Raw genomic sequence first — 27,860 nt, 5'->3', positions numbered from 1 at the left:
GAGAGAGAGCTCTGTTTTTGTCTGAGCACGAGGTCGGTCGTCTGAGGTTGGTGATGACCGTTGTGAGGAGCGTCCAGGGGTATATACCTCCCTTGGGTCCCAACGGTCATAAGAGGGCGGCACTGCCGCCCATGATGGGCGGCACTGCCGCCCTGGCCAGAGCAGTTTAAGAGATAAATTGTTTTCCTAGCTGCTTTGGCTGAGAAAGAGGAAGTTGTTTTGAAAAGATGAGCATCTGGTTGCACACTTGATCAACAATTCTAGAATTCCCCTTTATAGTGCGGCTTTTCCTAAACTCAAATAAAGAATATAAAACTGAGTAACACATCCTTGAGTTTGGATCAGCTCCAATCATGCTTTCGGAATACCAGCAACCTGTTCATCACTTCTATAGTTTGATCCCCTGCTCATTAACTCGATAAAAACTTGTTAGTCCTCTAATTTTGTTGTCATTATCACCAAAACCCACAATAGGGCTTGATTGCACTTACATGGTGCCACACCTAGGTCGGCTAGGTCGCGCGATCCACCTCCGTCTTTCAGCGATCGCCGCGCTTGGGATTTCGAGGCATCGACTGCATCACGTCGACTTCGTCATCATCATCGATCTCCTTCGCCGGAACCATGTTCGACGCCACGTGATCTGAACGCCGCGTGAAGAACCAGGTAAGATTGTTGAACAAATGCAAAAAGATGGGTAAAATATTTTTCTATCATGTCCTAACCAGCTACTATATCTCTATATCTCATATTTATATCTCATATATTTTTTTAAAATTGTTTTGGAATATGGACAGTTGTAGCTGTGGTTTATGGCTCATTAATTACATGGAATATTAGACATGAATGACCAAATCTGCCAGGTAATTGTTTAAAAAATTAATTTCTAAACATAATCATTGCTTTTTGATTGGTTAATATGAGAACTTGCTCGTAATTTTAGAAAGATATAAGTAACTTCAGGTATAAACTACATGCTATCTTGTATAACTCCCCATTAAATGAAGCAAGAGGCTTACCGGATGATGGAGATCAATATGAGACTGACAATATTGAGAATGATGATGTCACAGAGCTAGATGATCTGGATATTTTAATGTCAGGTGACATCAAGTTAACACGTACATTAAAGTGGAAAAGTAGACAAGATCTATTATCAGCAATTTACACAATCATCCATTTGATTGGAAGTGATGAAACTTTTGAGTAAGTCATTCTAAAAATTTCTGTTGTCTGTCCTAGATTTCCTATAAAATTAATTTTATCTTTGTCATTGTTTATTTAGCAAAGACTGGGTACGGAGTACAAGACCGTACCCAATTTCTTTAGGTCTGAGGAAGATTAAAAATATTTTAAATGAGGATCGAGAGATGGATCATGAATGCTTAAATATGGCTATTCGGATAGTTGTATGCAACCAAGACATGGCGATGAAGAAACAAAAATATCACTTCATGGACCTCAGATTTGCTGTAAGTTGAAATAAAAAATTATAATTTATCAAATACTTACAATATTTAGTTGTATAATTAAAGTTGTTTGATTTTTTTGCAAAATCATCAGGAAATAACTAGGTTCGGACGAGATCAGCGATGTTGTGGTAAGATTGATAAGGTATACTATGAAAAATTAAGAAAAGTACTAGAGTGTTGGCCAAACATGGAGTACAAAATTAAAGATTGTAGCCATGTAAGTTATGTTATGTGTATTGCTTTACAAAATTAATTCATTCTGTTTACCACTAATAGTTTCTATGTTTGTTTTTAGATTCTACTACCATATTATAAGGACGGAACTTACATTTTATTTATATTGGATATGAAAAACAAAACCGTGCATATTATGGACCCCTTCAAGATGAGACATATTTGGAGGGTTATAATCAAAAAATGGCATATATACCTATATTACACACTATTTCTAGAAGACTCGGTCTCACCATGGGACTCACAAATGCAAAGTGGACCGGCAATATTTATAAATGGAAGCGAGAATATCCACTTGTAACAAAGGTTACAGATAATAATAAATACTGGTAACCACTTGTAATACATTTCACATTTGTCAATAAAATGGTTTTATCATTCATTGTGCATATCAATAACAACTGCTCTTGTCCAGGAAATTGGGAGGCTTTCTTGTATACAACTTCATGAAGTTGTGGGACGGTGAAAATTTGCCACAAATCAACAATGTAAGCATATATAGCCTATAACAATACATACTTTACAATACAGAAATAATAATAACTAATCCTCATTTGCCATGCACAACACTCAACTTCACTGAGGATGGAATTTTTGGCGGACATTTTGGTGAGCAAAGCAAACGAATGTTTCGACAACATCCCTGAAGATGTCCAATACATGATTAAAGAATTAGACAAAATGTAACATAGATGCTCATAATACGACAAATAGCTCTATTATGCCTTGTTACATGAAAAAATATTTCCGAACTATAATTTTTGTTTTTAGAAACATCTCAAAATTAAACCGTAGCGTTAGCACGGGCATTATACTAGTAGTTTTAACAACTAAAAAGAGCCACATGTTATCGTCTCCGCGTTTCATCGGACTGCCTCCCCCGCTCGCTGCGCCCTTCCTCACGACCAACCGCCGCAGCTCCCCCGCGCACCTCCCCCACGCACGTCCTTCCATAGCAAGTCCGTGCCATCAGCTCGCGGCCGCCTCTCTGCACGCGTCACGGCCGCCTCTCTGCGCTCGCTGCCGTCGTGACCGTCAGACGCACGCCAGGCTCGCCCATGCTCGGGTCAGTCCGTTCCATCGCCGCGCTCACCCACGCCTTCACGCCGCCGCACCATCTAGAGAGCGCCACCGGTTACCATCCACGCCTGCACAGGCACTCTACTGCGAGGTAAAACCGCCCCGCCCCCTTTCCCGTGTCCTCGCCCGCCTGCGTCCCCACTCGACTCCTCGCCGCCCTAGCTCTGATGGTTGACGCGAGGCCACGGTGAGGCGCGTGGCCTCTGGGCGTCAGGAGGCCGCGACGAACGGGGCCGCCCTCGCTGCCGGCGCGGTGCGCAGGCTGCACAATCCCTTTCTTCCTCTAATCCCCAAGGCAATGAACGGAGCGGATAGGAAACAGGGTCTTGTTTCCCTGCTTTTTGAGATGTCGTCCTCGAGCATGCGTCACGAGATGGACCTCTTGAAGCTATGAGGATCTGTTTTCCAATTTTCCTTAACATGTCCTGGCTGTTTGATCTAGCCATTCTTGCAGGCTTTCTTGGTCTCTTGTGTAGCAGGATTATAGGTGGAGACAGTGAGTGACGGGATGAAGGAATTCTTTGCTTAATTCAAGGGGCTAGCGGAAAGTAATAACCCTCGCACTGAATCTTGATTTCTTCCCTCTCTACCTCCGAGCTGATGATCTACGCCCCTGTTTCTGATCTAGATGTGGGGGAAGTTTAGTTTCAGAAAAACTGCCAATCTAGATGGTTGTCGAGTCATAGTTTATCGTAGGATTTTGCCTAATGAATTTGTACTCAATCTGGTATGTATCTACCAAGGTGGTGTCTGAAAGGTTAGGGTAGAACCTCCTAATGCATAACCCTATAAATTCCAGTCCATTGGCTTCATAAATAAGATTTATCACCCAAATGTATATTGCCCCCACATTTGTGTTCATAGTTCTTGAGTCATGACTGTTACTATTTTCTGTATTTCACAAGACACTCATTGTCATAAAAGAGTAAACAATAAAGCATTTCATTCTGTAGACACCCAACTGTGGATGTAGGCACTCTTCACAGAAAGTTGGGGATCATGGACAAATAAATACCTAAATCTTAGCAATATTCCTTTCGCAGTAAGAATTATCCATAATTGTTATTGTTTTTGTGTTTCCAGTCTCGTTTAAGCTGGAAGAGGTCAGGTTTTCTGATAATTGTAGGATCCAGTAACCAATCTTTCTTTGTAGCATGTGCAAGAGGAGCCACCTTTATTACTGTAAGCATCATGCCTTTGATGATAAATATGTAGCCTATGCTTTATATGAGAATAATCAGGTTAATAAACCTTCATATTCTATATTCTGTGAGCTATTGCACTAACAACAAGAAAAATAAAATATAAAAAATAAAATATTCTAATGGATTGATGGTAACTAATTTGGTTGGCCACATTTACTACAACAGTAGTGTTCAATTTATGTTTAAATACGCACAAGGTAGTCACCAGATAAGTGACATTTTGGTTTGTAGTCCGGATTGCACAAGGAGTGGGTAGCTCAATGCTAGATAGAAAATCGCATGTTAGAGTTCTGAAGAATATTGCGTTCTGATTCAGTAATTTTTCTGTAATGGTTTTGCTATTAGCATGCTGTGATCCTGACCATTCTTTCTAAACCTAAATATCTGGAGACATGCTTTGTTGTTTTGTCGAACTAGCGTTTTCGGATACTGAATCCTATTATTCCAGCATAGCTGACATAATTCATATGCCTGAACTAGATGATGCCCAGCACAGAGAGCTGAGTTTAAGACCTCAGTTCAGGCAAGTACATCGGCACCAGTATTGCATCAGTTCAACATGTAAGTACCTAATCAGCTAGCCTATATCTTCTTTGTTCAAGTTGCAGCAAATAGATCAGTACTCGTTCTTCCTTGGTCTCAATTCACCACCTAGATAAAGGCACGAGTCCCTTGGTGTCAGTACGACATTACCTATGAGTTTATTCACCCATAGCTGTAGCAGTAATAGTTCTTGATGGGTTGGATTTTATCTCTAAAGAATATAAAAGATGTGTGTAGTTGCAGCATCACTTTGTGATGTACAAGGAAGGTCAGCTGTTGGCTTGTGTGAGTTTATATCTTAGCAGTAATAGTTGCTGAGTTGTCATGTGACCTGAAAAATACCGGTCAATGATTTTCACTCTGGCTGGTTCAAATCTAAAAATATTTTACTCAATATCAAACATCACTGTAGACATTAGAAGTTCAGTGTGTCAGTAACATTGATATGGTATAAGCAACTAGCCAAAGAGTGATGACGTCTTCCATTTTTTATTATTATGTTTTATGTCTTTAATAACTAAAGGAAGGACCAAAATAATTACTTAAATTTGTATGTTTGGTGTTTCCCTTAGATGCTACTGCAATTTCGGAACAGAGTCTTGTGGTCTGACATGAATATTTCTCCCTCAAATTATTCAATTTTGTAACTTTACTGGTAATAGAATGTCCTCTTTTTGCTTTTAGATTTAGATATAATTTTCTCTAACCCTCTCTCCACTTCATTCTATAAAATAGATAGCACTGCACCGAGATCGCTAGGCTCAGGGTCAGGTTTCAGTTAGTCTGGATAGAGGCAAACAATTGCACGTCAAGAGGGAAAAACTCCTGTTATCTATCATGTTTTTCTTATTAAACTGAAATTATGGTCGCTACGAATTATGGATTTAGAATGAATTATAGTTCGTATATTTTTCTTAGTCAACAATTAGAAGACTCGCTACAAAATATTATGGTTGTCTTAACCTGCCAAAAGGCAGTGTACAACTGCAATGCTTGCTCTTTTAGATGGCAAATCAAAAGATAAGTGGTTAAACCCTGTATCGGCTATTTTCAGATTTCCTGGCACTGTGGGATCCATCGGCTACTTTCAGATTTTCTGGCACTCTGGGATCCATAGAGAAGCACAACTCATAGAAGGTAACCACAAATCAAATCTTGTTGCCATTTGTGTACATACACATGTCAATGTGGTTTTTCCTCGCCGTCCTATTCGTTTTGAACTCTTGATCTTTGTATTTTATCTTCTCTTGGCTGCTCTATCCTGAGCCATATCCGCTGGGGGCCGGCTGCCATGAGTAGCAGCCAGCAGCCAACAGCAGGGTCAGCACTTGGCAGACACCTTCAGCAGCCAGCGGATACGACCAGATGATGCTTGCAGTCCCATGCCTAGCCAGTGGCTTTATGTTTTTTTCATGTCTCTGTTTTTTTCAGCGTACTCAGCAGATTTGAGAAGATGCAAAAAAAATCATGTGACTGCATCCTGCCACCGCTGCTTTGTCAGGTATTGCAAAGGCTATATGAAAAATTTCATGTGACTGCATCTTGCCACTGCTGATTTTTTTTCATGTCTCAAATATGATTGTTGCATATTTGAGAACATGCAATTTTGTTCAATCATGTTCAAATTATAAACTAGGTACTATCGGAACCTGCCTTATAATCAAATTTCATGTGACTGCACCCTGCCACTACTGCTTTATTAGGTGTGACTACCTTACAATGCCAAATTTCCATGTGACTGCATCCTCCTTTTTGTTTCTGTCCAGCAGAGAAGGCTTCAGTTTGAAAAAAAAGAGGCAAACTAAGAGCTGCCCCTTCTTACTGCAATAGCAGGAGATCATCGTCAGCCTCCATGCCCATCCTCAGAAACAGGTACCGAGGTACGTACGTGCACATGTGTGGTATGGTGATTACTGATTACTCCTCCTGCAGCACAAGTGCAATTTGATAATCCTCTTCAGTACTACTAGACCTACGAACGAGTAGTATACCATGGTAACAACAAACTCCTCAATTAGTAGTATACTGCAAATATATGAATGAATGCCTGTCTTGGCACTCTCCTCTTTTTAATATAGCAGGCAGCTCTTCTGCCGGTTTGTTTCAAAAAAATATATAAATGAACTACTATATGATTTGATATGCCTCAAAGGCGAAGAGTGTTTAAATGTAATAACCCTGCAGAAATACTTTATTTTTTCTTATTTTTGATGAAGGAACATATGCCTCGTCGATAATGACGTGTGCAGATTGGAACTCAAGGTGGAGAGTTCTAATTGGTTGAATTTATATTAGATCATCTCTGAGATTTCGTAATAGAAAATACAAAGTTAGAGTATTTTCAATATGATGGTAGTAAATTATGAGTTTATTTACATGTGTATGTTTTATTATATATAACATATCTAGCACTAAGCTATAATAACTATTTTTCAGTTGGTCAAAATGCATTAGATTTGACGAATGAGGGTAGATAAAGACCCGAAGGAGTGCAAGGGGTAAGAGAAAGAGCAAGATTTGCATCAATGTATATTGTATAAAGAGAAAGGAAATAAAATGAACAAGAAGTGTCCTGAATTATACCAATGCATAAAGAGAAATGCAAGTTTGAATAAGTTATATGTAACAATGGCTATGGTTTCCCATTCTAATTAAGTTTTTTTACAGTAGGAAAAAACATGATTAGTTCATGTACAAAAGTCATTGACTCTATGAGCTTGTCGTGCGTCAATGCCTTCCAATACAAACATAAATCGTGCGTATGACAACCTAGATGACGAGATGAATTTTGATTTTATAGTATTCTTATTTTATCGTGTGATCTATATGTTTTTAGTATAAAAATTTAGTTTTTCCGTAGCAACGCACGGGCATGCTACCTAGTATAAGAAAAAAAAGCAGACTACAAATAATGGTCCGGAGCCCTAAAATAGATTTTTTTTTTGTTTTCTTTCCATACCTATAGAACGGCCCATCTCATTCTCCAAAAAAGAAGCCCGGCCCATCTCACCTCCTTGAAGTGGCCCAGCTCGCTCGCTCTTGCCTTCGCGAGGAGTCGCGGCGGTCTCGTCATCAACGATTCCGAATACAAACTCCCACAGCTTGAGCAGAAACCCTAGCCCTAGATCCCCCACCATGGATCTGCTCCAGTCCTCTTACGCGCCGGACGGCGCCTCGTCTCCGGAGGACTCGGCGGCCGCGTCCTCGCCGGATTCCTCGCCGCTCCGCCTTCCGTCCAAGTCGGCGGCCCCCGCCGTCGACGACACGGCGCTCGCGCTCTCCTCCGCTGCGTCCGCCGCCCGCCCGCTCGACCCTTCGCTCCACCTCGTCGCCTTCAACCCCACCGCCGACCAGCTCTGGGCTCCCATCCTCGGGCCCCAGCACCCCCACGCCCCAATCTCCTCCGCCTCCGGCAACCGCAACCACAAGCTTGGCCACGTTGAGGACGCCGCGGTCCTGCCATTCCTATTCGACGAGCAGTACAACACCTTCCACCGGTTCGGCTACGCCGCCGACCCCTCTGGTCTCCACATCGTCGGCGACGCCCAGACCCAGGCGCCCGAGCCCGACACAGTCTACAACCTCGCCCCCTCCGAGCACAAGCGCCGCCGCCTCCTGGCCAAGGCGGACAACCAGGAGGAGCCCGCACCCCCGGAGGCTAAGAACCCCGCCTCCGAGGAATGGATCCTTCACAACAAGCAGAGTCCCTGGGCTGGGAAGAAGGAAGCGCCTCCTGCGGAGCTCACCGACGAGCAGAAGCAGTATGCGGAGGCACACGCTGCGAAGAAGGCCGAGAAGGAGGCCCGCGGCGAAGGGAAGAGCGAGAGGACAGAGGTTGTGGTCAAGACCACCTTCCACGGGAAGGAGGAGAAGGATTACCAGGGACGCTCCTGGATCACGCCGCCCAAGGATGCCAAGGCTACCAACGACCACTGCTACATCCCCAAGAGGTGTGTGCACGAGTGGGTCGGCCACACCAAGGGGGTCTCAGCCATCAGGTTTTTCCCGAAGTATGGACATTTGCTGCTGTCTGCGAGTATGGATTGCAAGATTAAGATCTGGGATGTTCTTGGGTCAAGGACATGTATGCGTACTTATATGGGGCACTCAAAGGCGGTAAGGGATATATCATTCTCCAATGATGGGAGTAAATTCTTGAGTGCTGGGTATGACAGGAATATACAGTACTGGGATACTGAAACAGGGCAGGTGATCTCGACCTTCTCAACTGGGAAGGTCCCATATGTTGTGAAGCTCAATCCTGATGAGGATAAGCAGCATATTCTCCTTGCTGGAATGAGCGATAAGAAGATTGTGCAATGGGATATGAAGTCAGGGCAGATTACACAAGAGTATGATCAGCATTTAGGGGCTGTGAACACCATAACTTTTGTGGATAACAACAGGAGATTTGTGACCTCGAGTGATGACAAGTCTCTTCGCGTGTGGGAGTTTGGCATCCCTGTGGTGATTAAGTATATCAGTGAGCCACACATGCACTCAATGCCATCAATTGCATTGCATCCCAACTCCAATTGGCTGGCAGCGCAGAGTTTGGACAATCAGATACTGATATACAGCACCAAGGAGAGGTTTCAGCTTAATAAGAAGAAGAGATTTGCTGGCCATATTGTGGCAGGTTATGCTTGTCAGGTGAACTTCTCACCTGATGGGAGGTTTGTGATGTCTGGTGATGGTGAGGGTAGCTGCTGGTTCTGGGACTGGAAAAGCTGCAGGAGATTTAAGACTTTAAAGTGCCACAACGGAGTTTGCATTGGATGTGAGTGGCATCCATTGGAAACTAGCAAGGTTGCAACCTGTGGATGGGATGGTGTAATTAAATACTGGTAAGTTGATCACACAACCATGCATGCTCCTTTAAATTGGAACCGCTGCTTTTAATTGCTTTGTAACTATTCAGAGGTCTTTCTTGTTATTAAGAGTAGTATTTTTTGTTGAGTACTTGCTGAAACTCTCAGGCTCACAATGCATTTAGAGAATTAAGGTTTTACTGACTTAATCTCATGCATGGTGCCCTTGCAAAAGTTGTGCTAAGATTTTTATGAACTTAGGGCATTTGATGTTGTTTCATATTACAGGCTATGATGTACACTCTTTTGTATATGTTTGATTTGATCTATACTTTATTAGTCACAAACACTTACGGATGGTGGTGTTTTTATTTTTGTGTGCCCTAAACGTGGTTTCAAACACTGTTTTTCCATAAACTGTATAATTTCGTGTCTTATTGCTGATACTCGTGGTTGCCCTGCACTCTTTTGCCCAATACTTTATTTTCTAAGAGAGGTGAATATCTGTAGTTTAATGTGCCAGTGAAGTTGTGATGGTGGTTAATTGGTTATAGTGTTATTTCTACTTGTGCTATCATATTTCTTCTCTCAAAGATGTGATAAACCTAGCCATGCATTTAGGGTTATCCCTTCTAATGTCTATTTCTGTTGCAGTGTGGTGTTGGTACAATTGACCAAAGGGATCACTTATATGCTCCATATATTCTACTGAAAATGAATACATATTATTTTTCCATGATGTTTACAAGAATGGGTAAAATGGAAATTGAGCCAATGATGTCTAGTTGTTCCTATATTTACTTTGCTTTGTGGCCCTATGGCAGTTGATACTTACATCAAACTGTATCTTATTCATTGTTTGTTTCCTATGAGTGTGCCGACACGTAGAATCCAGCATGAATAAATTTGTGGTTGACTTTATTATGTGTGAAAAATACATGTTTTATGTGACCTGCTTTTGTTAACTATAGAAAATATTTGCTTAAATGCCATATTTGTCAAAATTGTGGAAGTAAGAAGTTGCAAAAATGCTTTGTTATCTATTGAGTAAGCTGTATCTCATTTGATGTGTTTGCCTGATCAACTTTGCTATGTTGTTGAACCTTTAAAACACTCTTTGCTTCTGTCGTCTTTGGTAAATTTATGATATGGCACTGACATTCCTCTGAACAACTTGCAGGGACTGAAGTTTGGCAGAGAGATTGCATGAGCTCATGGTAAAGGTTTTGTAACAATCCAATTCACAAGGGCCGAATGTCGTGAGATACTGTAAGTCAACATGCTCGACGAGAGAATCCCAGTTTGATGCAGGAGAAAAATGTTGTGTTTTTGAGGTTACATATATGGCCCTGCTAAATGTTGAAATGTACAATACTCGCACCAGATTCAAATTTTGAGTTGTATCTTTGGCACTAGCAACTTGTTTGCTGTTTCTGGTAATCCTGTTGCTTCCAACTTTTGTAGCATCCGAGGAAGTGTGTTGTGCTCCATTTTATTATAAATTAGATAGCGGTCTTTTTAATAGCTACAGCCAAGTGAACGGAATAAGGCCTTGTTTAGATGTGAATTTTGTTTTTTGAATTTTGCTACTGTAGCACTTTTGTTTGTTTGTGGTAAATTATTATCAAATCATGGACTAACTAGGATAGAAAGATTCGTCTCGTGATTTACATATAAACTGTGCAATTAGTTTTAGTTTTTGTTTATATTTAATGCTTCATGCATGTGCCGCAAGATTCGATGTGACGGGAAATCTTGAAAACTTTTTGGTTTCTAGAGTGAACTAAACAAGGCCTAAATAGAGGTTGACCTGAGTCAAGTAGCCTCCAGATCCATGTTAAATGCTCGACGCCTTGGTTCCTGAACAATTAAATAGATTGTAATTGATTCTGAATGTCCAGATGTACATATACACTAAAAACAGAATACTATTAAAGTTCATAGTAAGATCTAAAGGGGCACCATGATTAAGAAAAGCTCTTTGATTCTTGACGTAATTAAATTTTCACCATTTACTTGTTTTATATTACTACTTTCTTTTAGAATATAAACTTATAATCACTAGGTATTAGTGTATTACATTTGAATAGCTAAATGTTATTATTTGTATAAAAGGCTGAAGTGTGGACAGGGGTTTGACATGCGTGGTTTTCCGTTGGTTAGTGCCTGAATAAGGTTAAGGCCCTGCTGTACAGAAATCGGGGGGCGATGGGTATAAAATTAGCTGATTCAGGAACTGTGATTTGAGCATGATGGTTGAACTTGGTAACCTTACGGGCCCTAATAGACATGGGCTAGAAATGTGACAAAACAGAAGCTCCTTCTCCACTGTTGTTGCACTTGTACAGTTGACAGTTGTTGGTCGACTGTTGTGTTGGACTGTTTGTGTCGAACCGGCATGGAACCACGCAATCCATCCCAGCTGCTAAGACGTGGGAGGCCGGGGACCCGCATGCCAATCTCCGTCGTCGTTTCCTATCCTACAGAGAAGCAAAAGAATGATTCCCTCCTTTTCCTAGCTTACACTTGTATCTTACACGCACACGTATCTTACACTTGTCCATCTCCTTCCGGTATCTGATCCCTTCTTTTCCTTGTCCTCCTCCAAACAAACCCATCGTCGATCACTCCTCTTCTTGACACAAGCACCATTTCGTGTATATGCTTTCCCTTCTCGGCGCAAACACCATCTCCTTCCGCCCGCCAATCCCTATATCTTCGTCGTCATCAGTTCACACCTGCAAACCCACCGGTGGCCGGTGCACATTACACACACACACAGAGAGAGAGAGAGAGAGAGAGAGAGAGAGAGAGAGAGAGAGAGAGAGAGACGCGGCACTGCGGGTCTGCACGTACTACGGTGGTGGTGTGCCCGGCCAGTGATCAAGAAGCCCGATGGCGGCGGCGCTGCGTGCGCTGGCGGTGCTGCTGTGGGTGGCGGCGGCGTACCCGGTGGTGTTCCGTGCGCGTCCCGTGCAGGCGCTGGCGGCCAACTGGGGCACCCGCGCGCTGCACCCGCTCCCTGGGGACATCACCGTGCGCCTCCTCCGCGACAACGGCTTCGACAAGGTGAAGCTGTTCGAGGCGGACCCGAACGCGCTGCGGGCGCTGGGCCACTCGGGGATCCAGGTCATGCTGGGCCTCCCCAACGACCTCCTCGCCTCCGTCGCCGGCAGCGTCAACGCCGCCGAGCAGTGGGTGATCCAGAACGTCTCCACCTACGTCTCCAGGTACGGCGTGGACATCCGCTACGTGGCCGTGGGCAACGAGCCTTTCCTCAAGTCGTACAAGGGCAAGTTCGAGTCCGCCACGCTCCCCGCCGTGCAGAACGTGCAGGCGGCGCTCGTCAAGGCGGGACTCGCCAGGCAGGTCCACGTCACCGTCCCGCTCAACGCCGACGTCTACGAGTCCGGCGACGGCAAGCCTTCCTCGGGCGACTTCAGGCCCGACATCGCCGGACTCATGGTCAGCCTCGTCCGCTTCCTCCTCGACAACGGCGGCGTGCTCACCATCAACATCTACCCGTTCCTCTCCCTCTACGCCGACGCCAACTTCCCCGTCGACTACGCCTACTTCCCGTCCCCCGGCGCGCCGCCGTCGCAGGCCAGCGTGCAGGACGGCAACGTGCTCTACACCAACGTCTTCGACGCCAACTACGACACCCTCATCGCCGCGCTCGAGAAGCACGGCCTCGGCGCCATCCCCGTCGTCGTCGGGGAGATCGGATGGCCCACCGACGGCGACAAGAACGCCAACGCCGCCAACGCGCAGCGGTTCAACCAGGGGCTCTTCGACCGCATCGTCGCCGGCAAGGGCACCCCGCGCCGCCCCACCATGCCCGACGTCTACGTCTTCGCGCTGCTCGACGAGGACAACAAGAGCGTCGACCCGGGCAACTTCGAGCGGCACTGGGGCGTCTTCAACTACGACGGCTCGCCCAAGTACCAGCTCAGGCTCGCCGCAGGCAGGTCCATCGTGCCGGCCAAGGGCGTCCGCTACCTCTCCAAGCAGTGGTGCGTGCTCCGGCAGGACGCCAGCGCCACCGACCCGGCCATCGCCGGCGCCGTCGGGTACGCCTGCCAGTACTCCGACTGCACCAGCCTCGGCGCCGGCTCCTCCTGCGGCAACCTCGACGCGCGCGCCAACGTCTCCTACGCCTTCAACCAGTTCTTCCAGGCGGCCAACCAGCAGAAGTCCGCCTGCAACTTCAACAACCTCTCCGTCATCACAACCACCGACCCGTCCCAGGGGACCTGCCGCTTCGAGATCATGATCGACACCGGCCGCCACGAGCTCACCGGAAAGTCGCCGTCCGCCGCCCCCAGGGTGGCTCTGGCTTCATCGTCTTGGAGCGCCGTGCTAGTGCTCGCCTTGGTCGGCCTTACGACTCTGCTCGCCTGCTGAGCGTGACACTGCAATGCAACGGCTAGAAACTAGCTAGTAGCTAGAAAGGCCGGCCCAATTCTTTAATTTTTTCCAACTAAACGCTGAAGCATGGTAAATATGCATTTATTTACCGTTGGGGATCATTGGCGAAGGGTAGCTTCTGACCTGACCTTCTGTTACTAGCAAAGGGGATTGATTCTTTCTGATGTACATATACACAAGACAGAGATGTTGATATGCAATTTGGGGTTGGAATATGTGGACGTGTCCTCTGTTGATGTTTCCTGGATGTATATGGTTCGGATTTCAGAGGATATACAGATGACTAATTCTGTGGCAGTAGTAGTGCTACATCTTCCTTGATAATTTTAGACAGCGATCAGAGACGAACTCAGAAAGTTGATTGTCTTCAAAAGATATTCATATACATAAATTTTTAAAAAGGAACTTTCTTTTCAGCCCTGCTTCAGGTTCCAGCAGCATTGCAGAAAAGCCGGTCATTGCTTTTATATACAAAACTCAAAACACATAATGACTCATAGTAAAATGGCATAGGTAAAAGTCATATTTCACCTGACACTGGCACACATATCACACCGTCACAAAAAAGCCAAGCTGCAAAGTTTCTGTGACTTGTGAGTCTTCTATAGCTCCTCATCAGACTCTCTAGGAAATACACATCATTTTCCCCTAGAACGTGTGATCACCGGATTCATCGAACCGGCAAGAATTCCACTCGCTGCTTAGTGTTGTCCCCATGCTTGCTCGCTGCACAAGACGGACCAGTGACTGGACGACCTCCGACATCGGTGGCCTGAATTCTGGCTCAGGCTGTGCAATTGGAAATTGATCAATCAACAACACTGTACAAAAAGTCTGCAGATGCGAATAATAGCAACTAAACTTGAGATGATTTTACCTGGACACAGAGAGCGATTGCGTCTGCAAACCGAGAGAGTGATTTTGCATGGTACAGCCCCTCTAGTGTTGGATCAACCATCTGATCTAGCGAGTCGATGTCGTGCAGCTGCGGCGAAGCCCACCGGGCCAATGATTGCTGGGACCTTGCCCGACAGCTGAAATAGTTTCAGTCAACAGTTATCGTTCAGTCTAAACTCACTGTCTCATCTGGTTACAGGGCAAGTCACAGCACTATATATAGACCTTAGCTTGCTCACCTGTCAAATGCTTTCCGGCCAGTCAGTAGCTCAAGCATGACGACACCAAAGCTGTAGACATCGCTCTTTTGAGAATACTGACCAGACATGGTCACCTCAGGAGCTCTATATCCTAAGTTGTCATCTGATTCCTGAAGATGCCAATGTGTAAGGGATCTTTTTTAAGATAAAGTTTCCTCATTACATATTCAGTACTAACTTCAGAATGCATACTATATGAATTATAAAAAACTTCATGAATAGAGCTGTTCGTTTATCAGAATAAAGTCTGGTTCTGCTTTTAACACTAATTTATCTTCCACAATCTATTCCAACTAACTGTTAACAAACAATAACATTAAAATGTAACTGTAAAATACTTGCATCAGAGGACATGTATCAGATTTGTATATTATTGATACCTGTCACCTGTAAAACAAAAAATGAACAGACTGATACCTGGAGTTCCTGGTTGGGAATTAGGTCTGCAAATCCGCAATCTGAAATATGGGGGTTAAGATCATCATCCAACAGTATGTTAGATGATTTGAAGTTCTTGTGGATGATAGGCGGCGAACAAGTTTCATGTAGGTACCTGAAAACAACACATATTCAGTTTAAGACCACCCACCCCCACCACCAGAAGACACATGATGAGTCTGCCTGACTTACTCTAATGCCCTCGCTGATCCTAGAGCAATCTTTACACGATTATTCCAAGATAATGGTTTGCTGTACCCATCTGACAGGTGAAGGAGGTCATAAAGAGATCCATTCTTGTAGAATTCATATGCCAGCAAGCACTGTCCATGCTCCGAGCAGTAGCCATCTAGCTCTGAGAGGTTTGGATGATTTAGCTTTGCAATGTTGCCAACCAGCTCGATGAAGAAATCAGATGGGTGGCCTGGTAGGGCAGAGAAATTGATTTTCTTCACAGCCAGAATCTGGAACAAGTACAGACCAAAAACTGAGGCTAGGATGGTTTAATAGAAACTGCAAGGTAAGTTTACAGTGTCTGTTACTATGACATGATAAAATATGAACCGAAATTGTAGATATCAAATTTATCTTAAGATAAGCAATTGGAAACCCTAAATCCGTGACATTTTTGTACTACGTTAGTGGTTGCATACAGTGATACAGGTTTGCATGGTGTGTACAATTTGTGAACTCCAGTCTGAATATTGATATGGTACCGCTTACATGAGCGTAATCTAATCAATTTTACTTGAGTGCATAGTCACTGATACTAAAAGTTTAAAGTAGTATGGATCAAGAATCAATGCTGTTAGTTTTGGTAAAATAAACAAATTCTTTGATAATGAAGGTTGAAAATTAATTAATATACCAATACACAGCTCTCTTGCCTGTTCGAGAAAAAAAGCTTGAAAATGTGTTGCACTCTGGAAAGAAAATGGTCAAAGAAAGGTTACAACATACCTTCTGATCACAAAGTTGTGCTCTGTAAATGCAGCCAAAACGGCCTTCACTGACTAGATTGTCAGCACTGAAGCTCTTTGTTGCTACCTGCAGGTCTGCCACTGTATATGCAGTTGCCCTGATGGAAGAGACGTTTACTTTCTCTGTGGCAGGCTTGTTAGTGGGATCATTTTCGTCAAAGGACTTGTGAAGCTCTATTTTTGATGGTGGTTTCAAGTTCATCGAGACATTCTTCTTCAGTTCCTTTGCAGTGGGTGAGAGTGAGACAGTACGGATGGGCCTCAGCTCTGAACAGCAATCATTGTTCAGAGAAGACAAATAAGCAACAACTAGATTATTTGTTAATTTTTTTTTCTTACTAGTAGATTTCATAATAGACTTACGTTTAATTTTCCTGGAAGCAAGAGGGCTGAGATGCTCATTCTTTTCAGGATCATATCCCTGTTGACGCCTCACAGATTTCCTCTTGATCAGAAAGAAGGCAACCACTGCACCGACAACCACCAGAGATATCACAATTCCCGCAACTGCAGCACCTCCTACTTTGGAGCTTTTGCCACCACCATTATTGGTATCACTTTCTCTCGATGGGCCATTGTTATTGTTACTATGACTAGGAGTTCTAGAAGGTGATGGTCGCGAAGGTGGATTGTATGACGGAGGTGTTGTTGCTGATGCAGGACTGTTGCTGAAGGAGTTACCACTTGTCCTATAACAGAAATCCTGAATTACAATACCAATCCGGTAATCTTGAACTGTGGTAGTGAAAATTACTTACTGGAGATTGCTTATGCTCTTCAGCTTATCAGGAATCGACCCACTGAATTGGTTATTTGCAACATTTCTGCACGTGATATTGATAATTGGATCAGCGATAAAAAGATATTTGTGTAATACAACACCATGTGGTAATTGTGCCAACTTACAGGTCTGTCAGAGGGAGATCAGTGAGGACATCTATCGTACCAGTAAATTGGTTGTCCTGCAAATAACTGAGGATATAGCATGTTGTCATTGTAATTTTGATTTTTTTTCCGTACTTGTTTGGATTGTGGACAACAGATTTATAATGATTAATGAAGAACAAGGAGAGTGCTCACAGTGTGCTCAAACTTGTCAAGGAGTTGAAGCTTTCAGGAAGATTTCCAGAAAACGAGTTGTATGAGAAGTCCCTAGAATAATTTTACCAATTATTTGTCAAAATCTCCAAATGGAAGAGATAAGACCACATGGTAGCTCACTAGTAAAGTTTCTGTTCAGATATAACTAAAAAGGTACTCACAGTGTTGTTAAGTTGGTGAGTTGGTCGAACATAACATTGATGTCTGACAGCTGATTATGACCAAGATTTCTGAACCAAATAGTGTGGTACAGCGTATATTGTGAGATATAGTCAATGTCCTAGAAAGAGACAGTATGAAAGACAATAACCTACTTACAAATATTTAAGTGCAGCCATTTGGGAAATGGAGTAAGGTAAAGTCCCAATGAAGTTGTTTTTCTCAAGATTTCTGCAGGTCAAGTGTTCTGTCAGCACTTAAAGAATGATTGACAAAGGGGAGAAAAAGGCAGTCCTAGAGCTGTGAAGGTCAAATAATAGCTTACAGTCTCTCAAGATTTGGTGGGAGATTATAAGGGATATCACTTCCTCCAAGATTATTGTTGCTCACATCACTGCAATAATTATAACAGATTAAAATGACAGTGCCAGGTACCATCAAAACACTGAAAGTGTGTGGAGAGGAGATGATTCCACTAACAGCTCAGACAGTTCAGTGAGAAGATTCATGTTGTATCCCAGGGTCCCTTTTAGCCCCATGCCAGGTACTTTTCTGAAGAAAATAAGCATGTCAGATGAAACGGAATTTTATGTCAGAATAAAGTCCACTTCTCAGTGTCACCTCACATTGTTGTCACTCTTGAACCAGAACAAGTAACCCCGAGCCAAGACTGGCCACATGGGTCGCCGTTCTGGGGTGCCCAGTTTGTCAGCTGCGACGGCGAGTTCACGGTTGTGTAGAACGTGTTGAGGGCCGTCACTGAGTAGGCAGAAACATCAACTCAGATAGCGTGATATAACAATAATTTCGGTGGAAATATCATGATGAGTGTTTATTCGTCAACAAGTTGTCAGCTTTCAGCAATCAATCAACAGTACAGCTTCTTGACAATGAATATGACTCAAATTATTAATACTAGGTTTTCCTTTCAAAAAAAGTAAATGAAATAACTAATACAAGTATTATCCTGGTTGTACTTTTTCATCATCTGAGACTCCTAACAAGCATATACAGTAATATTACTACTCTGAAGTCAAAAGTAGCAGTCCTACTTGCAGTACCAAGAACAACCTAACTTTTTAGCAACCCAATAAAAAAGGGTGCCTTGAATAACCACAACATTCGGGTGTGAATAATAATTTATTAGGCATGGCAAAACGAAACCACAGAACAAATTAAATAAACAATCGGGCATGTTTCTTTTCTTCCGGGTTAGCCGGATAGGACAAACAAAGCTACTAAAACGCCGAGGACAAAATGGAGAAACACTCGGCCAAACCTGTGGACACTGTACAGTATGTATCAGTACAAGACCAAATTCCCAATCATCCGAAGCTTAGTGAAACTTAAACCTATAGAATTTTGGCCTTCTGAAGTGGAGAAGTCAAAGAAAAGGAACCGGAAAAAAAAACATCAAGATTCAAGAAGACAAGAACTGAACATGTCAACAATTTGGCATTCGCATGGGCCCAAGGTTGGATAAAGAAGTCGTCACAGTGATTTCAGAAACTATAGTAAAAAACTAGAAATGACCATGATTTCCCCAGTCCGTAGCAAAGAAAGGGGGAGGTCCTCAGAACAAGCAGTAGCGGAAGCGTCTGTGGCATACTCGCATATGAGATAGAACGAGGAATAATGTCTATGCACAACACTTCTACTGCCTCCAAACCACTTGCAATGAAACGAAATGTTTTTTTTAGAATAATCGAAACGAAATGGTCAGAAGCAGATTTTTCCATTGGTACTCTATAGCAGTCTGACGGCAGACTGGATGAAGAGGAAGAAGCATCACGAACATTGACGTCCCAAGAAACATAGAGAGAAGTCCGAACAGAACAGAACCGAACCAAGGGGGGGCAAAGGCAGTGTTCATGGCATGGTAAACCGAACATACATATATGCTTCAGTTGAGGAGAGATGGGAGAAGTAGGGGAGCATGAATCGCGAACCGTCGTCGGAGTTGGTGTCGGCGGTGACCCCGGTGAAGACGGAGAAGGAGAGTAGCGCCGCCACTCCGGCCACGCCCAACGCCGCCATGCCTGGAGCTGCTCCGCACTCACTGGCTCTCGCTCTCTCCCTGGAGTATGAGTATCCAAGGAAGAAGAAGGTGAAGTGGGGGGGGGGGAAAAAATTACTAAAAGTTATCTGCCTCTGTTTCACTTCCCTTTCTCTCCCTTCCCGTGTTTGTTTGTCAGTGTGACAGAGTGACAGTGAGTGTTTTGTTTCTCCCTCGGCTCGGCTCGGCTCCTCGCTTTCCCTCTGCGCAGGCGCGCTCCCGTGTTTATATACAGCCACGATCTTGTCAGCGAGGTAATCAGGACGTCAGAAGTGCCCTTGGAAAGGACTTGGTTTCACGGACGTTTTTAACTAGTTGTATAATTGTATTTACTGCTTTCCAAAAGTACATACAGTATAATCTGGGTCAATTCAGAAATGTACTTGGAAAAAAAAAACTTAGTTTTATCATGCTATAAACGAAAACAGGTGAGCGCGTAGTGTTTTGGAATGCGGCTCGCACGTCTTTCCCCTATGATATGCTGTCTCACGTTGTGCGCGCATTGTCACTGCTAGTCGTCTACTGCTACACATGGAGATGGAGGGAGGCCGGCTGCTGGTGGTGGAGATGGATGATTCTCTGCCGTCGGATGTATCATGTCCGGACGGATTGCCCTCCCCTGCTGCATTGGCTGATTTGCACCAACGGACCACGGTGGCTGCTGCCCAGTAGCCAAGATTGCTATAGCCAATGGAGTGTACTACTACTACTACATGTAGCCTGTAGGAATGAACGAATGCCTTTCGGCGACCTGAGGCGGACACGATGTTTGTGACGAAGGAAGAAAAAAACAAGAGCAGATGCATCAGTCAGTCTCAGATTTGCGTTTGTGTTGTGCTTGTGCGTGAGAGTGACTGTAACATCACCAACACCACACCATCAGCAGCATGCCCATGGACCATGATGGTATGGGTCGGCGTAAGGACGAGGGCGTCCCGAGTCCGTCCGTCCTTCTCCTTCCTGCCGCTTTCTCGTCCTGGTGACTGGTGAGCGTTGGTTGATGGCCGGCAAGTGGGACCCGCCTGCCTGATTGTCCTCCGTTCCATTCAGCAGTATTGCTGCACTCAATTTTGCTGCTTATTCATTTCACTATGTATCTAAACATATTATTATATCTAGATTGATAACGAAATTTATGTATCTAGATATATTATTATTATTATTATTATATCTAGATCGATATCAAAATAGATGGTGTATGAGTGTATCGAATAAAAGTCAAATAACTTATAATTTAGAGTACTACTTAAGGTTGTATTGAGAGCAACATTTCTACCTAAACAGCCGCTTAAACCAGAAGCAAACAGGCCTTATAACTCGTGACCATAATTAGTCAAAATCTATGTATATTCAGTGCACAAAAGACGCATCGGACCTTGTTTAGATACACTCCACATAGTTTAATTCTTACTCCAATTCACCCAAATACATATAAATTATTATATTCCACTTATCTTTAGCTAAGATTTTGCCATAAGAGCAAGCTCAATGTATATAGCAAACTAGTTCATAGGAGTAGGCCCCAGCGTCAGTAGTCTTTTACTATTTCATTTTCCACAATGTCCAATCATAAGGTGGGGTCCACGTAAAAATTAAAAAACCCTATGGTCCCAAGGAGCGGCATCTTCTCGGCTTACAGCCTCGCGGGCGGCGCGGTTGGCCGGGGCGGCGGCCTCAACTGCCTTTGGAGTACATCGTGGTTGCTCTAAATTATTATAGTAATTGCTGATACGCGTGGCATAAATTAGCGTCAAAGGATACTTTTTGATTTTTCAATACAAATAAGATTTGAGGGAGCACAACTTTTCCCTTTCATTGATCGCCTTATCATGTTACTTCGAGCTAGGGAAATGAGAAAAGAATTTTGCTAAAAGACGTCCATTATTGGACATTACATTAGCTAGTAACCAAGTGAAACGACAGCAGCATATCGCACACTGCCGGCCTTTTCGCCTCTTTTCTGACTATGATCCACCGACAGTTTTATTTAGCTCACTCCTGTTCTTGGATCCAAGAGTGACGCGCGCGTCCATGTTAGAACTAGGCGAATTAGTTAATGGAAGAATAAAACAAGATAAAGTAGTCCCTTTTTGCCATTATTTACTAGTATATATTTACATATGTGAAGGCTATGAGTGCCATTATTAGGGCATTTGGAAACTTGGCAAATCCATGTATATTATGGGCACGACATCACGCACCCAAGTTCTCCTATCCCATGCTAATTAAGGGCCCGTTCGTTTCTGGTCTGGAACGGCCTGGAACTATTTTGGACCTAGAACCATTCGATATTCTGTACTGGGCTGGAAATGTTCCGGACCGTTCCAGGCCAGGAATGCCTAACCGAACAAGCCCTAAGGTAGTATATGCAAAACTCGATGCTTACATTTAGTATCCTTATTGAGTTATATGACCATGGGGATGAGGCAAATATCAATATCATGACCAATCCATGGAGCTTGGATAGTTCACATAGGGGGAGTTGTAAAAATCAATTTGACATACCCCTACATATGTGCTCCTATGTGGAACAAATGTTAAGAAATTCTCCACATGAAGACCTTTGCTTCTTAGACCACTATTTATATGGTATGCCTTTTTCATTGAGTACATGATGCGGCCGGGGAGGGGGGGGGAGGAAAGCAAGCTTTTCTTTGAAGAGAGAAATTCTTTCTGTGGGGAAAGGAAGGCAAGACTACTCATTGAGGATCAAAACAATCTTCTAAGGTTTTGAAAGCACACGAAGCAAAGCTTCCACAAGTCTTGGTGGCAAATGGAAGTTTTCAACTTGAGAAGGAAGCAATGGAAAATGAAGAGATCAAGGATCAAGGGGGGCGGGGCACATGCAACTATGTGACGACATAGATGGAGTTGGAGCACAATCCTCTAGATTGAGTGCAAGCATTCCACGTGAAATTTCAGGTGGTATCGAGCTTGCGTAGTATTTGCCCTAACATGCATTTCCTTGCAGGGTTCCATCCAAACGGGCCTTAAGTTTCACATTATGATTGATTTGTGTAGCATTTACCTTTTCTTGATTGTCATATATATGCTAGTTTATAGAGTTATTGGGAGCCTAGGTTTCAAATTTATAGAGTTATTGGAAACTTTGCTTGTTTCTCTCGTATGTGGGTTGCTCCAAATAGTCGTTGTCACACCCAATTTTAAGGATAAAATTGAATGCAAAACCTTATGTGTGCCCAGAGATCAATCACACATAAGCCGACAAATTATAGGAAGTATCATCACAAGTGTTTATTACATAACGATATAACTCAGAGTCTTTACACAAATAAAGCGGAAAATAAAAGATAACTCTTGCATGGAAGCTCCATCACACAGGCACGTCAACTGGTTGACCACAAGACTAGAAATCCTCAGAGAAGTACTGGTAGTAGTCATTACCCATGCCATCTGTTACCCATCCAGGATTTTTATCCAAATAAAGAAAATAAACAAGTGTAAGTACACCTCGTACTTAACAAGTATAACAGGGGTTCATGAGGCTCAAAGGTTAGACACTGGTTCAACTGCATGTAGCTTTTAGTTGTCACAATTTTAGCATATGAGTAGCATCAAGTTGTCAAGACCCATAATAAACTCATGATCAGGTAAAGTGAGTAAGGAATAGCATAAACAACATATTAACAATAATAACATTTATGAATTGCCATTAGTGTTCATTTATTCTGTATTGGTCCAAGGCCGCTCGTGACCGTGAGCACGGCTGATATATCAGTTTTACACTCTGCAGAGGTTGTACACTTTCACTGTGAGTCGTGATTTACCCTTTCGCCCGAGGTGATCAGCCCCTTAGCCCACTCCCAAGGAAGACCGCCAGAGTTCACTATGAAGCCTTTCAAAGGTTCGTCTAACAAGTTAGGGCCGCTAGGTTTCGTTAGTCAGTCCGTGTGACTCACCCGCAGGAATCCACGGTCTGCTATCCCCCACTTGCGCCACAAGGGTAACCACTAACAAGCTAGAAAAGGTCCTCATACTGAGCTAAAGCCAGAGCCATGTAGCCCTCACAGTTGTACTGTATGTCCCGGATGGTCAGATACAGATAAGTCCTTATGGAGAGAAACTAGAGCACCATAAGATAGCCCAATGCTCCAGCCCTCTTATCCAAAGTTGCTAAAAAGTCATCTTTTAATGTTTATTGCATAATCCTTTAGTCAAATTACAAGATCATGGTTTAGTGGAGCACTAGCATAAGCTACCCAATGCAAAACCATAGGTGACAAGGTATAAGATCAATACTAGGAAATCCTTATCAAGGATACACATGCAATATGAATTAAGTGATTAAAGTTATTAGGAAACAAGGATGATCCCATGCTATACTTGCCTTGATTACACTGGTCCTGCTGATCCTGCTCGTAGTAGTACTCTTGATCACCCACGAACTGCTCACCGTCTATACGTAACCACCACATCAACAGCAATCATCCAAGGACAATCATACAAAGCAAACAAGCCTATTATTAGAACAGTACACCAACAGTAATAAATAAAGATAAAAAGTTTATAAAACGAATCTACATCGCTCTACGATCACACAGACGTAAAGTTCACAAAAATCGGATCTAAAACGAAGAAGTTATGATCTAAATAAGATTGCCTTTGATAAAATAATAGATTAAATCTAAACTTAGATTTTAAAAGTTGAAAACTTGTAATACAGTACCACTAATCTATATATTACGCGAAAACGAATCTAACGCAACTTGAACGGATCAAATCGGAGTTAAAACGGAGTTTTTATGAGTAAAATAGGTTCAATGGCAAAACTGTAAATCTGAGAAAATGGTTTTTGAATTGCGCAGACGAAAATACGCTTTCAAACTTGGAAAACGTAAACGGAGAAAGCGCAAAGGACGGTGGGTTTATACATTAAAAAGCACGGGGGGTTTTCTGCAAATTTGGCGGCCGAAGGGGTATCCTTCGATATCGGCCGTTGGATCTCGAATTAACGGGCCAGATTAGATCACAGGGGGACGGGTCGGCCGGCCGGAGTTGGACGGCCGCGGCGGCGCCATGGCTGCGCATGGCCGGAGTTGCTCAATCGAGCGACCCGGAGCGGTAGAACGTGAACCAAACGTGCGAGAGCGTTTAGAAACTCGGCGCGAACTCACCGGTGGTCAAGATTGGTGCCGAGGACGTCCGCTGCGAGCTCGCTACGGCAAACGGCGGACGACGACCCTGGAAAGAATTCCGGCGAACGTTAGCGACGAGCACGGAGCAGTAGAGCGTGGAAGAAGGGTCTCGGCGACTTCGCACGACGGAGAAGAAGCCCGGCAAGTCGCTTACGGGGACTCGAAGGCGCTGCGGCGGCGGATTGGCTTCGGCCTAAATCTCGGCGGCGATTTTGGCAAGCTCGGACGCGGCGGCTGGTGCTAGGATTGAGGCGAGAGCATTGCGAGGGTCGGGGTGGTATATAAAGGGGAAGAGGCAGGCGGAGAAGGGACTGCTCGCGCGAAACGCGCGTGATTTGGTTGCGCTCGGTCGTGTCCGGCTCGGACTCAAGGTGGGAGACGATCCTGACCGCTGGGCCCCACCTGTCGGTGAAACGAAGCGCGGGACCCCTCTGTCAGCTGCTGCGGCGAGGAGGAGGCGCGCGGACGCGGGCCGCTCGGCCGTGCTGGCGCTGGGCCGCGGGGAGAGAGAGAGAAATGGGCCGAGCCCGAGACAGGGAGGGAGAGAGGAAATTCTTTTCTATTTTCTAAATTCATATTTTGCTCAAATCTTTTGAAAAGGATTTCTAAAACCAATTTGAATTTAAAGAAGCTCCACTCAATAAAATATATGCAGCAGCATGAATGCACATACATGTGTCTAGGCCTTATAGTGAATTTTAATTCAATAAAAATTAATTTCTTACTATTTCTCAGTGCTCACAAACAAATAATTAAACCAAATTGTCCTATTTGGAAAAATGAAATTTTTAGGGTGTTACAGTTGTATATATTTTTTTTACCTTTTTTTGTTTAGTCATTTTAAAACTCTTTCTCCGAACAAGCTTAGCATGTTTTTTTTTGTCCAAATTTTGGAACTCTTGTAAGATTTTGCCCTTGAGGCATGCAATTAATGGTTGGCACAAGCAACTGGCATAGTTGAAGATTGTAATCCTGTTTGAAGCTATTTAGTTAGTGACTTAGTTGGATCATTTGGTGTGGCATCTTAATCTGATCAAACTGTACCCTTCTGACAAAAAAGGATGCATGGTGGTTGAATTCCAACAAACTACTAGCCTTAGGGTACTGCAGGCTGCTGGACCGCTGGTGGTTATGAGATTATCAGGTTTGTTAGGGTTTTGAATTCATTTCTACGTGGCCTTCTGATTCTCTCTCTCTCTCTCTCTCTCTCTCTCTCTCTCTCTCTCTCTCTTCCTTGGGTCATGCTGATTCTCTTTTAAGTATCCTTGATTAATTGCTTCCAGGAGGAATTAATCCATCAAGACCGTATGCCCTCACCGCTTTTTGCTGAAGGAGCAAAATATTTGTACTTGCACACAATGTCTTTGGTAGAGGTCACTTCATTTGCGATAAGAGACCAACCAGCTGGTTAAAGTCAATTGAAATATTGCAATATATGTAGAAACATGACATGTCTCCCTCTTACCATTATATGGCATGTTTGGGCCCCGTTTGGTTGCTCTCGTTAAAGTTTAACTCCCGTCATATTGAATGTTTAGACACATACATGTAGTACTAAATATAGACTATTTACGAAACTAAAAACACAACTAGAGAGTAATTTGCGAGATGAATTTTTTGAGCCTAATTAGTTCATAATTTCACAATAATTGCCAAATAAGACGAAAATGCTACAGTACCTGTTAAACTTTAACATCTCAACCAAACACCGGGTGAACTGGTACTGTTCATCTCCTGTGTTGTTAGGAGAAAGGATGGTGTAGTACTAACATGGTTTGGAGTGCCATGCAAGCAAATTTTGAGCTACCAGGGTTGTCCTAGGATTGAGCGACATGTCTAAAATTCTTCAGCTTTGGTATCCAATAGACAGATGACGTGGCACCAACTGAATCTGATGTTGGTCGAATCAAATAAGGCGTGTTTTAATCGTTATATTCAACCATTATAAAGTGTAAATTGTTTGATCATTATATTCAACCGTTATAAATTGTAAAATTTTTGATTGTTATATTCAACCGTTATAAATTATAAATTGTTTGAATTAGCTTTGTGATAGAAACATCTACAAAATCAAAGTAGATTTATTAGATGACATGTGTTTTACTTGTTATTGATGTCAATACATTTTCTATACACTAAAAGAATTAGATTTAGAATAAAACTAAAACTACCTACTATTTGAAATAGAGGAAGTAATAGGAAGTAAGTTCCCGAGTTTTACTTACCGAAAGTCCTAGTAACTTGTCCAAGTGACAACAGTGGAACCCATCAATATCTATATATAATATTTATATCTATATCTTATAACAAATATTAAGAGACCGTTTGGGAGAGCTCCAGCTCCTCTGAAGAGAATCACTGCCAATTAGCCAAACACACAAAATATCAACTGTTTTATGTGAGAAATCAGGAGAAATAATTTCTCTATTTACACTAAGAGTTAGGAGCTAAAAAACCTATTTCATGCTACTCCATGCTAATCAATCCTCATCAGCTTTCTATCCTGCTCCCTCCTAGGAATCTAATGTAATCATTCCATCAGAGAATCAAGGAGCCTAGCTGAAGAATCAGGGAGAAGGAGAGCCCCAAACGAGACCTAAAAGGAATAAGGATTCTTATGCAATCATATTTTACTTTCCACAATATCGTCACGCTCCTCCCTGTCCCATCCGTGGTCCAAGTTTTCCATCATGTAGGATTTATTTTTCAATTGTTTTGTCATGTTTTTTTTCTTATCATACATCTTTTTTCTTCTCAATCATTTGAAAAAAAATAAAAAATTGTATACTAGAATTATCCTAGAGAATCATAGAAAATTATTTTCGGTCAAAAAATTCACTTCTCTTAAAGTATAAATTTCTATAGAGCATCTAGAGTAGGAACCAAACAACCCGTAACAACTTATGTAGAGACAATTATGTGCTAGCTGTGGAAAACTTATATCGTAGACGTTCTCCAACTTATTAATAATAGTTGTTGCAACATCTATATTGGATTAGCAATATGTTATGAATGTGTTAGAAAAAAAATATGAATATGT

At 43.0% G+C, this 27,860-nt stretch overlaps 3 protein-coding genes and 1 long non-coding RNA gene across 5 annotated transcripts; 3 read left to right on the top strand and 1 right to left on the bottom strand.

Moving 5' to 3' along the window:
* LOC110435083 lies at positions 2,878 to 6,712 on the top strand. The gene is made up of 5 exons (XR_002452747.1): positions 2,878 to 3,334; positions 4,472 to 4,552; positions 5,589 to 5,671; positions 5,966 to 6,035; positions 6,304 to 6,712. It is a non-coding gene; the product is annotated as an uncharacterized LOC110435083 (long non-coding RNA).
* On the top strand, positions 7,590 to 10,912 carry LOC8077090 (pre-mRNA-processing factor 17). The gene is made up of 2 exons (XM_002467691.2): positions 7,590 to 9,381; positions 10,526 to 10,912. The coding sequence occupies exons 1-2, from the start codon at positions 7,670 to 7,672 to the stop codon at positions 10,530 to 10,532; spliced, it is 1,719 nt and encodes a 572-aa protein (XP_002467736.1). The 5' UTR covers positions 7,590 to 7,669; the 3' UTR covers positions 10,533 to 10,912.
* On the top strand, positions 11,057 to 13,988 carry LOC8080439 (glucan endo-1,3-beta-glucosidase 5). The gene has a single exon (XM_002467690.2). The coding sequence runs from the start codon at positions 12,241 to 12,243 to the stop codon at positions 13,747 to 13,749; it is 1,509 nt and encodes a 502-aa protein (XP_002467735.1). The 5' UTR covers positions 11,057 to 12,240; the 3' UTR covers positions 13,750 to 13,988.
* Positions 14,114 to 19,978, bottom strand: LOC8077089 (protein STRUBBELIG-RECEPTOR FAMILY 7). Of its 2 annotated transcripts, none has more exons than XM_002465120.2 (16): positions 19,558 to 19,978; positions 18,235 to 18,367; positions 18,089 to 18,160; positions 17,934 to 18,002; positions 17,768 to 17,839; positions 17,611 to 17,679; positions 17,429 to 17,500; positions 17,255 to 17,320; positions 17,107 to 17,172; positions 16,712 to 17,037; positions 16,329 to 16,615; positions 15,561 to 15,832; positions 15,348 to 15,483; positions 14,910 to 15,040; positions 14,651 to 14,807; positions 14,114 to 14,562 (listed from the first exon to the last, which is right to left on the bottom strand). In XM_002465120.2, exons 1-16 carry the CDS (start codon positions 19,643 to 19,645, stop codon positions 14,422 to 14,424), a joined length of 2,157 nt encoding a protein of 718 aa, XP_002465165.1. In that variant the 5' UTR covers positions 19,646 to 19,978; the 3' UTR covers positions 14,114 to 14,421. The 2 variants fall into 2 exon arrangements, with proteins under 2 accessions (XP_002465165.1, XP_021316101.1); XM_021460426.1 differs by having other exon boundaries at positions 18,230 to 18,367; positions 19,558 to 19,977.

Source organism: Sorghum bicolor, chromosome 1 (assembly GCF_000003195.3).
Source record: "Sorghum bicolor cultivar BTx623 chromosome 1, Sorghum_bicolor_NCBIv3, whole genome shotgun sequence".
Lineage (NCBI taxonomy): Eukaryota > Viridiplantae > Streptophyta > Magnoliopsida > Poales > Poaceae > Sorghum > Sorghum bicolor.
This window is presented reverse-complemented; position numbering and strand designations above follow the sequence as displayed.